The sequence below is a fragment of the Lynx canadensis genome, chromosome E3 (genome assembly GCF_007474595.2).
Source record: "Lynx canadensis isolate LIC74 chromosome E3, mLynCan4.pri.v2, whole genome shotgun sequence".
Lineage (NCBI taxonomy): Eukaryota > Metazoa > Chordata > Mammalia > Carnivora > Felidae > Lynx > Lynx canadensis.
This window is the reverse complement of record NC_044318.1, coordinates 26,028,965-26,041,457: the sequence shown is the minus strand read 5'-3', so window position 1 is coordinate 26,041,457 and position 12,493 is coordinate 26,028,965. Positions and strand designations below refer to the sequence as shown.

At 40.4% G+C, this 12,493-nt stretch overlaps 1 protein-coding gene across 1 annotated transcript in view; it reads right to left on the bottom strand.

Annotated features, from left to right (window-relative positions):
• Positions 1–12,493, bottom strand: part of LOC115503973 (S-adenosyl-L-methionine-dependent tRNA 4-demethylwyosine synthase TYW1) — a 217,667-nt gene that overhangs the window by 22,542 nt on the left and 182,632 nt on the right. The window contains exon 15 of the mRNA XM_030300561.2: positions 3,372–3,539. Coding sequence (XP_030156421.1) covers positions 3,372–3,539 — 168 coding nt within the window. The remainder of the gene's footprint in view (positions 1–3,371; positions 3,540–12,493) is intronic.

Sequence of the window (12,493 nt, the reverse complement as noted above, 5' to 3'; positions counted from 1 at the left end):
CTTCAATCCTTCTCTTGACCTCCGGCCACACCAAACTATTTATTCTCCCAATGTGCCAGGCCTCTGCACTTCTCTGTGGACCTTTTCTTAGGCTGTTTTCTGCTTAAATGTCGTTTCTACCTGGGCTGTTACTGAACATCCAGTCAAACAGCAACTCCTCTGTGAAGCCTTTCCTGATGGTACCATATATTCCCAACTATGCCTCCTTGGGCTCAATTCTACTCTTCCATCTTGCTCTGATAAAACTTTGGGGTATGTGTTTGTTTTGATAGTTACCTCTTTTTCTGTTAGACCATTCTGAAAGGCAGGGACTATTTTTTTTTAACTCATCTTTGTATTCTTTGTACCCAGCATAGTGCCTGACACACCCTGGGTACACAACAAACATGAAATAATGAAGGTCAATCTCAGACTGTCTCCTTATGTTGGCTTGTACCTTGTAGGCTTTGTCTGTTATTGCATTTATCATACTAAAATTTCAGTTGTTTGGTCCCTTCTGAGAACTTCCTGTGCATATGGGCAGGATCATAAAAAGAAACCAGAAGGATGAAAATGGCAGATTATCTGAAAACAAGCAACAGACCAACAGCTGACTTTATCAATGGAATTTAAAAGACAAGAGATTATATTGTGCTGAAAGACAACAAATGTCAACCTAGAATTTTATACCCAGCTAAAATATACATTTCCAGACAAACAAGAGCAGAATTTTCCATCAGCAGATGCCCACTAAAATAAATTTTTAAGAAAGTATTTTTTGGGCAGAAAGAACACAATCCTGTATGGAGAGTCAAAAATGAAGAAAGGAAAAGAGTGCAAAACAGTGTTAAAGATGCAGGTAAATCTAAATGAACAGTGACTACATACAGCAGTAACAATATTCTCCTCACACACATTTATAATTCATGGACAGAACAATAATAGCATGTGAGTTGGGAAGGGAAAAATGGAGGTTAATAAGGTATTCTAAGGTCCTTGCATTGCAGTTAGAGGGTAAAAGTATTCTTTAACATTATACTTTGATTAGTCAAGGATCATAAAGTCACTTCTAGTACAACCATTAAAAAAAAAGAAAACAGTAAATAATTCCAAAGTAACACCTACTGTGTCTGAGAAAATAAAGGAAGTGCAGAGAGAGAGGGAAGTGCAATTTAAAAAGCATCTGGAGAGGTAGACAGCCTAACCATGCAGGGCCCTAGGGTCACATTAAGGACTTTGATTTTCATGCTAAAAGCAACGGGAGGTCACTGAGGCATCTCAATGGAGTTAGAAAGAACTCTGCCACCAGAGTCAGGATTATTTCCAGAGCACTGCCTCTTTAATCAAATATATTTTTTTAAATGTTATTTATTTATTTTGAGAGAGGGAGAGCGCATGCATGCATGAGTGTGCATGCATCAGTGGGGGAGGGGCAGAGACAGAGAGGGAGGCTGAGGATCCCAAGCTGGCTCCGTGCTGCCAGCACAAAGCCTGACACAGGGCTCAATCCCACAAGCCGTGAGATCATGACTTGAGCCAAAATCAAGAGTCAGATGCTCAACCTACTGAGCCACCCAGGCGACCCTCAAATAATTTTTTTAAAGGTACTATCTTACCTGAAAAGGTTAACAGTGAATGAAAAACTAGAAAAAAAAATTAGGTTTTTGGCTTTAATTTTTAAGATTTGCTTTGTAAGTTAATTAGCTTTGTAGCTATCATTAACATTTCAAATACCAGGTGGCCTTTACTTCTTTGTTCCCTAATGTCCCAGAACATATTCTTCTGTCTAAACATCTGACAGACCACAAGTCAGCTACATACAATCTAACTGCAACCAAAGCATGAGAGCCTTTTTAACCTCATGGTTATTGAGACTACAGGATGTGATATTTTAATTGAGCAAATCTCATATTATTAAATGTCATTAACTTGAGAAGCTGTTCAGGAAGTCATTTAGGTTTTTGTGAGAATATACTGAGTCTTTCATGTTCAAATTGACCCTGACTTTACTTGCATAAAAACAACTTATGTAAGAAAAGGTAGCCCACCCTTAACCTTTATTATCATCTTGGTATTAATCTATCTTTATTGTGATATAATCCACAGACCATAATATTCAGCCTTTAAAGTGTACAATTGAGTGACTTTTGGATTAGTCTCAAAGATGGGCAACCAACACCACACTATAATTCTAGAGTATTTCATCATCCCCCAAAGAAATCCCATACCTATTAGCAGTCACTTCCTAGTCTGCTCTTCTCCCAACACCTGGCAACCACCAACCTACTTTCCATCTCTATGGATTTATCTAGTCTGGATATTTCATACAATCATACAATATGTGCCCTGTTGTGTCTGGGTTTTTTTTTTTTTCCCCACCTAGAATAATGTTTTCAGGGTTCATCCATGTCGACTTTTGTTTTGAAGTTTATTTATTTTGAGAGAGAGAAAGTGTGAGTGGGGGAGGGCAGAGAGAGAGGGAGAGAGAGAGAGAATCCCAAGCAGGCTCCATACTAACAGTGCACAGCCTGGTGCAGGTCTGGAACCCATAAGCCGTGAGATCATGACCTGAGCTAAAGTCAGATATTTAACTGGCTGAGCCCCTTAGGCACCCCATGCCCACTTAAAAAAAAAAAAAAAAAAAAAGTATTTATTAATGGAGAATTTGAACAGAAAACTAGGCATAGTATAACAAACCTCTATGTGCTCATCATCTAGCCACGACAACAGTCATCTTATCCACACACCCACATAATTTCACCTCATGTTATTTTAAATCAAACCCAGATGCCACATTATTTCTGTACAAATACTTCTGTAAGGACACGTTGTGATAGCTACTCCAACAATGGCCTTCTGATTAGCAGATTTTCCTTCTTATTTTAATGGCCTATCTTTACCAAGAGCTGAATTTTTCCTTTGCTGGACATTCTTAAGAAATATGCAAGATCTGGGTACTTATTCTGTCTAGTAAAAGTGCTAAAAGGGAAAAATGGAAACCAAAACTCCAGGAAAATTTCTCCAGAGGCTGAGATTCAAAGTGATATAAAATTTGATAAATACTTCAATATTTCTTCTGGAAGTCATATGGGGGTTGTCCACTATTTCAGCTTTCTCTTGTCATTCTGAGGAAGGATTAGAGGTTACGACAAGGGTGTTTTTTGCTTTTCTTTTTCAGTATGCACCAACTGCAAACCAGGAGGCCCTTCAAGTGCCTAGCTGAGGGCTAAGAACGAAATAAGAGTACGTGAGCCCAATGGACAGACTGGAGGGCCTTCTTAACGTCTATTTCAGGAAAGGTAGCAAACAAGCAGATATCCACTATAATAAAGACAGGAGAAAATAAAGAGAAGAAAGAAGAAGAAAAGAAGGCATAGTTGAGCTATTCTTACCCTTGTGTGAGCTATCAGGAGGCAGTTGGAATGTTCATGTTCACAAGCAATTTCATAGTTGGGGATGAGAGCCACCAACTCGCGGACAAAGTGTACCACCTCCTCGTGCCAGGGCACGTTGGCCATGGTAAGACTGCTTGCTGAACTCTCTCCACAGTAGGTGACACCCTGGGGAAGCAAGACAACAGAGACAATTACGGACCTAATTTAAATGAAATCAACTAAGAGTTTCAGAGCCAGAAAGGCTTCTAGAGGGAATCTACTCCATCCCACCCAATCCAATCCAATTCAATCCAAAAGTGAAGAAAGTAACAGTGAATTAGAGATGATAAAATCTGCTTAGGAGTTCCCAGGCAGATGGCCTTCCCACCCTGTGACTGAGGGTGCTCAGTGCTGTCACAATCCATGCTGTCTAGGCACAACAATGTATTTGAACCAACAACGTATCTTTTCATTCAGATTTCTTGGTGCACTGTAAGAGGTTAATGCTCAAGGGATTATAAATCTCATACACTAATAATGGAGGCATGGTTGGCACAAAAATTCACCGAACAGTTTATTCACTGGGAAAATAAGATGAGCCCCCATTTCCCAATATAACTTAGGTTTGATAAAGGTTGATAAGATTCTTCTGCAAAGGGCCAGCTAGGGATCCCTTTGAAAGTATTCTTTAAGGAGATTACTTTCTGTACATGGGTATGTATAAACACAGAATTGTGCCAAACAGGAAATACATTTGTGGCTATACATGCATACCTTTCACACACTTACATGCATATACATGCATCTCGCCTCTACAGAAATTTGAGTTGTACAAATGCGGTAAGGTAAATTGGCTTCTAATGCTTTAGAACACTACCTGACAGCCCACGCTTATAGGACCCCAAAGTTTCATAATTAAGTTCTCTATTTGGTTAAGTTACATAATGATAAATTTTCTGATAATAAGGGATATCTTAATTTTGCAGGCTCTTTAAATACTCCAGAATTAAACTTTCTGGACAAGTGTTTTGAATATTCTAGACATGCTGCTACTAAGGAGGGAATAACTAAAATAAAAAGACATGCACTCACACACTCTGTCTCACTCACACAGACGCAGACAGACAGACACACACACACACAAAGACACACACATACAGAGTAGAGGGGATGGGATACCACTGAATGAAAAACCCATGGATGAGCAAACACTCAGGGCTGGGAACCGGCTGAAGACTCAGATGAACTCTGTAAAATGATCTACTCCAGATGACTACTCAAAAAGATTCCCGTTATGCTAAACCGTGACCTTTGCTGAACATAAACTAGAGGCAACCCAGCTCAGTTGTAACAATCAAGAGCATCATCTCTATCAGCCCAGTGATTTTAGAAAATTCATTAAACCAAGTTTGAGTTTTAGGTGATTTAAAAAAAAAGCAAGTACTACAACAGTTCTGAAAATCTTTAGGAATGGCTGAAAAATTGTGCTAAACTTACTGGAATGTATACCAAACATGAAAACAATTTATTGATAGGTCAAATTAGTCATAAAAATGAACTTTACTTCAACTTAAGTACTTTTTATGATACTGTGAATTATATGAAAAAGCATGTACATAGTAGCTAATTCAAAGGAACTTATTTTTCATATTAAAAAAAATTTTTTGGGGGGCGCCTGGGTGGCACAGTCGGTTAAGCGTCCGACTTCAGCCAGGTCACGATCTCGCGGTCCGGGAATTCGAGCCCCGCGTCAGGCTCTGGGCTGATGGCTCGGAGCCTGGAGCCTGTTTCCGATGCTGTGTCTCCCTCTCTCTCTGCCCCTCCCCCGCTCATGCTCTGTTTCTCTCTGTCCCAAAAATAAATAAAAAATGTTGAAAAAAAAATTTTTTAAACGCCTTTTTTTTTTTTATATTTTTTTTTCTCAACGTTTTTATTTATTTTTGGGACAGAGAGAGACAGAGCATGAACAGGGGAGGGGCAGAGAGAGAGGGAGACACAGAATCGGAAACAGGCTTCAGGCTCCGAGCCATCAGCCCAGAGCCTGACGCGGGGCTCGAACTCAAGGACCGCGAGATCGTGACCTGGCTGAAGTCGGACGCTTAACCGACTGCGCCACCCAGGCGCCCCAAAAAAAATTTTTAAAAAAAAAAAATTTTTTTTTAATGTTTATTTTTGAGAGAGAGAGTACGAGCGGGAGAGGGACAGGGAGGGAGGGAGGGAGGGGGGGAGGGAGAGAGAGAGAGAGAGAAGGATATGCAGAATCGGAAGCAGGATCCAGGCTCTGAGCTGCCAGCACAGAGCCCGATGTGGGGCTCGAACCCATGAACTGTGAGATCATGACCTGAGCTGAAGTTGGATGCTTATCCAGCTGAGCCACCCAGGTGCCCCTATTTTTTAGATAAGATCTTACATCTATGACAATAGCTCTGGAAAATATTATTTCTTATTCACCAATAATAAATCATGAACCATCAAGGACAGATTTGGTTTGGGAAGGAAATGAGAGAATGAGCACCACGGTTCATTACTAGGTCTTCACATAATACTTTCCCATACACTCACATGGTGCTTCATAGTTAACTAAGTTCTTCACATAAAAGTTCTCATTTTAGCCAGGCAAAATCCTCTGGGGTAGGCAGTATGGGCAACTTTCTGAGCCTCTGTGACATGAATGGGCTCTGTGAATTACTCTGTGGAGTCACCTTTGGGAACCCCTGAGCCCTCCCTCAGTTGGGCTCCTGATGTCCCCCTCCTCTGGTGCTCCCCTCTCTGCTCTGGCTACTTCATTCTGCACTCCGGTCTAATGGCTGACTTGCCCTGACTTTATTCCTGATCACACTTTACCTAAACTATCTAAAAGTGCTTCCTTTTCTATGACATCACAGTTGTCTGCCATCTTCTCATCCCGCCACCATCCTGCCCCCACCCCATCTATCATCAGCACCAAGTTTTGCCATCACAACTTTGAAAAAAGAATGAACTCAAGAAAACAGATGGGTACCGTGTGGCAACTGAAAAACACTCACTTTGTAATCTCCAGGTTGAGGAGTGGCAAGCAGAGACCCAAAGAAAGTTCCTCAAGAACAAAACCACTTATGCACCCCTGGGTTTGTAGTGAAAAGCATAACCCACGCCATTACATTGGTGCCTTTTGGATGGATCACTCTGCTGCAGGACATGGAAGCCATAAGGTCCTATATTGGGTGCGTGGATACTTTACCTGGGGATTCAAGGTCTGTGGAAAGAGTAGTATTTTGGCAGTTTGATTGATATTCTAATTAAACTGAACGTCAAAAGACTCCTATTGTTTTTGTTTCCTATAGTCTAATGAGAAATGTTGTTGTCTTCATGACTTTTACTTTTTGCACAATATACCCAAAACGTGTCACTCCATCCTAAAAATGCTTCAACAACTCTTCCCAGACACACACACACACAGGAAAACAAAAAACAGCCCAACCTTCTCAGCATGGCACATGAGGCCTTCTTTTTTTTTTAAGTTTATTTATGTATTTATTTTCAGAGAGAGAAGAAGAGAGAGAATCCCAAGCAGGTTCTGCACTGTCAGCACGGAGCCCAACGCAGGGCTACAGTCCACAAAACGGTGAGATCATGACTTGAGCCAAAACCAAGAGTTGGATGCTCAACTGACTGAGCCACTCATGAGGCTTTCTTAAGTGGACTGCCCTCCTCAGCATCCAGTCTTTACTTGGCTAAATTTCCCACCATCTCTTTAATCTCTGTTCAAGAACGCCTACCCAACCTGATCCCAAGCTCATCATATCTGGTACATAGGTTGTACCAACTGGTATAATTACATGTGTAAATTCTAAGCTTGTACAGGCAGGGGCTGTGCTCTGTTCTTCTCTGTACCCCCAACCAATCTATGCTGAATGACCTAAAGATCAAGTCACATATTTTATATGACATTAAACTCCAGAACTCTTTTCTGATATAATATAAAATTTCATTCACATTAATCTGGATTTTTCTACTCTTTTCTCCCCTCTACTCTTTAATGCTTGATGACAAAGCAACTGAGGAATGCCAGTCAGGGACTGCTACATGAATAACCGCTAATATTCCTTATCTTTGTGTAGAGAAAGACAGTGAGGTCAGGCTAAGGCATTTGTTTTGCAAAAGGCACGCGACAAGGATTGAGCTCTGTAGACAGCTACAGTGCCAACAGCATAAAAGAGGTTTAAATCATCTGACAACAAATAATTACTAAGCACTTACTATTATTCTCAAGGTGCAATGCAAGGCAGGGAGTATAAAGACAGTATTTCATTTACAAATGGTTTGTGCTATGAAAGTTTTTCAATAAGGCAGATGTTTAGAACATGATACACATTTTCACAAACAAGCAAGCAAATAATGATCACTAAGGTTCTAGGGCTAGCAAATAAAGGCCTATTTAAGCCTAATGAAACTAAAATATATGTTCATTTACAGGGAATCAAACAGAAAAATAGTTTATGAGACTAGCAATGAAAGAAAAGCGGGAACCAATAAAATAAAGAAATAGCTTCTATTGATTTAGTTTAAATAAATGTGCTTAATGAGAAGTGATCTAAACATTTACTGAATCTGGGCATACATTATCCCACTGAATTCTCAAAACAAACCTATTAAAATGATACTGTTATTCTAATTCTAATATGGAGGAAATTTAGATGCAGAGAAGATCTACATCAGTACTTTTTCGGAATGTATCAAAGCTGTGCTCTTCCCCATTCCCCATGAGGCTCCAGAGTGCCCAGGGGGTCCAGGAGAGACCCCCTGTGCGTGCACACTTGCACACGCCTGGAAAACACAAGACATGAACAGTACTTGTTTGCTTCTGCAGGGAACCCAGGCATGTCACTACCCTAGGGTCAATTTGTATTATCAGTTTCCTAGCTTCAAGGCATTTATTTATGTGACCATGAGGTACTATTCAAATTTTAATGCCAGGCCCTGGGAGACCCCTCCCCCCCCTTTTTTTTTAATCAAGAGCATCGGTGAAAGACAAGCTTCCAAGGGCCATTCTGTGTCAGTGGGTAAATTCTGTCCTAATTTGTGCTTTCATTGAAGGCAAAAGGGCCTCGTGTTCCATCCTTTAAACCCAAGTCCCATCTCTATCAGAGCTACAAAGTACCACCAGGGTGGTCTCTCTTTTTTGAGTCCCAAAGGAACTCCCTTACAGACCTGACAGATGGCCATGCTCTCAAAAGTATGTTTATTATAACACAGTTACTTCTAAGTGTTTGTTTTTAGAGGAAGCTGAGGTTACTTAGCCTACCATATTGCTAGTTCTCATCAAATGTTTTTCAGAGAGGGTTTTTACTATTATTATTTTATTAAATGTTATTATTTTAAGTAATCTCTAACCTCAGTGTGGGGCTCAAACTCATGACCTGGAGATCAAGAGTTACCAACTGAGCGAGCCACATGTCCTCATTACCATTACTTTTAAAACTCCTCCAATTTAGAAAATTTTTAACTTTTTTTAATTTTAGAGACAGCGAGAGTGAGAGAGAAAGAACGGGCAAGTGCTCCCTTTGGCAGCACATATACTAAAATTAGAACATGCGCGGGCACTTGGTGTGGGGGGAGGGGTGAAGGGAGGAAGAGCGAGAGCGAGAGCGAGAGCGAAACCCAAGCAGGCTCCACTCGGCGTGGAGCTGGACGCGGGGCTGGATCCTACAATTCTGGGATCATCAAGAGTCAGACACTCAACCGACTGAGCCACCTAAGCGCCCCCCCACCCCCACAAAATTTAAATTCAATTAATTAGACAACAACAACAAAAATGCCTTTTCAGACTTAAATAGTTTAACTCTATTGAACAGGAAAGGCTGCCTTCTCCTTTACTGATTTCGTTTCAATCAGTGGGATTACAAAAATGATGCCCGCTCACTCTAATAATTCGCAGGGCACGGAAACATGGAAAATAGAATTACTAAGCCTTTCCCTGCCCTTCTTCCAAATTACAACACTGTGAACAGTCTGATATAATCCTTCCGTACTTTTCTTATATAAATATATCCAAACATATACTGCTAAAAAATATAATCAGGGGCACCTGGGTGGCTTAGCTGGTTAAGCATCTTGATATCAGTTCAGGTCATGATCTCATGGTTTGTGAGTTCGAGCCCTGAGTCAGGGCTCACAGCACAGGGCCTGCTTAAGATTCTCTCTCCCTCTTTCCCTGCCCCTTCCCCCACTCATCTCTCTCTCAAAGAAGTAAACTTTTAAAATATATATAATCAAATAATAAACATTATTCTATAACTTGTTCTGTTTCTGAAGTATACTATATTCTGCTTCAGTTTAAAAGGAAGATACTTCAGGGGCGCCTGGGTGGCTCAGTCGGTTGAGCGACCGACTTCGGCTCAGGTCGTGATCTCACGGTCTGTGAGTTCGAGCCCCACGTTGGGCTCTGTGCTGACAGCTCAGAGCCTGGAGCCTGCTTCTGATTCTGTGTCTCCCTCTCTCTCTGCCCCTCCCCCACTCATGCTCTGTCTATCAGAAATAAATAAACATTAAAAAAATTTTTTTTTAAAGAAAGATACTTCATTACCCTGCAGGACAAATGAGAGCTGAATTTAACAAAGCAATGAGATCCAGTCCTCAGTGGCACAGGTACACTTAACAGAGGCCATTTCTATCTCAAACCTTCTATAAGAAACAAGCTGATCATCACCATGCTTTCCCTTGGTACGACTGTTACCTGTTACGTTATATTTTATCATTCATGTAAGATAGTTAAAATTGTGATTATATTACATATTTCTTCAAGAAACTTTTAAATAAAATCTCTCCAAGTGGCTCATTTTACTTCTGTAGACTTGGCCTTGTTCAATAAGACCATCCATTTCCCAAACAGCATGTCCATATCAAATTTTCTATCTCTGGTGCTTTGATGAGGCCTAGCACATAGAAAGAGCTGAAAGATATCTGTTGAATGCAGGGGTAAAACAGTAAAATGGAAATCTCATGTGAAAGAAACCATGTCATTATAACATCTCAGGTATAGACAGAGGGTATTACATTAATAGTCTGTCAAACTAAAAAAATACCCATCGGAGGATTATACTGTTTACAAAGTAGCCATCTTTCTTTTAAAAATAATACCGGGTGATTCTTTTCAGATTGTAAAAGATGTCATACATTATAGAAAACATGACTGCAAAGAAGGAAAGGAGGAAGGGAGGAACGGAGGGAGGCAGAAAAAAGGTGACCGTATGATCCAGAAACTTGCTTTATAATGGAAGTTTTACTCCAACATCACTGGAGACAGCATTCTTTAATAGCTAAATCATAAATTAAAACACCATTAATCCCTGACATTGGCAAGGTTTGCTTAAGCCAACAAATATACTGCAGATGTAGTTTGCATCTCTGCATCATTAGAGTTCTTGCCAAGAGTAGCCTTTTAAAATTAAGAGCAATTTCAAAAGAAAAGAGTGTCTTTGACCTGACCAGGGATAAAATGCTGAACACTCAGACAGCAATATTTTATCTCTTCCCACCTCCCTGCTGCTCTAGGCTATAGTACCACAGAAAGCTGAACAGACAGCTGTAAAAATGAACTATCCTCTGAAATGACAGAGTGAAATGACATACACTGAAGAGTCGGGTTTTCAGAGACAGGGCGGAATTTTCTGGTCACGTTTTCTCATTCTGTGGATTCTTAGTTGTCCAGAAAAGCCATTTGCCTTGTAACAGTCCACAGCTTTAACTACCATGGCACACTGATGCCTTCCAAATGATTACTGCCAGCCCTGTCTTATCCCCAGAACTCCAGGCGTATATAACCTCTGGCCTATTTGAACCTATATGTGGATATTTAAAAGGTCTCTCAAATGATTAAGGCCAACAAAGAACTCGTGAAATTACTCCCCAAATTTGCCTGCCTCCTCCGCTGGTCTTTCCTGCTTCAGTAAACTGTTCCACATCCGCACGATTGCTTAAGCCAAAATCCAGGTGTTGTTCTTTCACTCCCTGTGTCTCGTCTGGCAACACGCTGTATTGGTTCCACTTCCACGATTTATCCCAAATGCACCCACTCCTCTCCAATCATATTGCCAATGACCTTCCCCACAAGCCATAACATCTCATTTTATAACCACTATCACTCTGAGCTCTGTAATCCGCCCATGACAGCAGCAGGGTAATCTTTTAAAATCATAAACCAGACTATTCAAAAAGCTTACCATCAAACTTAGTATAAAATCCAGTTCTTTTCTTGCTTGAAAGTTCTAACAAAATTTGGCCCCATCCCACCTCTGTGATTCATCTTGTGTCTCTGCCAACTCCAACTGCCCTGATCTCACACGGGGCGCCCGACTTGAATACTTACTTGTGCCATCTGCCCAAAATGCTCTGATCCCCTGGTGACTGCACTGCTTCTTACTATTTAGGAATCAGTTGTATAAGAGTCATCTCCTCCATTAGATTTCATAGGCGGAAGAAAAGACTTCCGCCTATGAAATCTAAAACAGCCAATCACAATGTCCACCAAAACAATTATCTGCCCTTTGGCACATCAATCCACTTATAGGAATCCATCATCCCAAAGAAATACTGCCAAACAACGGGCCAGGGACAACCAGGCACTACCACCTCCTACTGTAAGTATGCAATACCACCAACTAAATAATCTTAAAATGCAAACACACACACATCTGATCAATCTTCTCTTGATCTAACTACCAATCTACAGGAAATACAGGGGGCAAAGGAACAAGCAATCAGCAAAATCTAAAATATAGACAGGGGGAACTAGCCAGGATAAATGACACATTTTCTTCAACAAACTTACTGGTGTGGGGGCAGGGGGAGCAGAGTAGAGAGAGAACACATGAAAGAGGAACTAACAGATTAAAAGAAATTTTAAAAAGAAAGAATCCAATTACAGTTAATGATCCTTATTTGGATCTAGATTCACAAATACTATTTTAATAAGAAATAGTTGGTCAAGTCTGAAACCTTCTATTTCCAATACTTAAGAGACTATTGTTAAAACTGTTCAATTATGAGAACAGTATTCTGAATAAGTGTATATAGTGAGTGTATATCTTTTAGAGACATATACAGTTATAGATGAGCCATATAACATAGGGTTTGCTTCAAAATAATAGGATGTGGCAGAG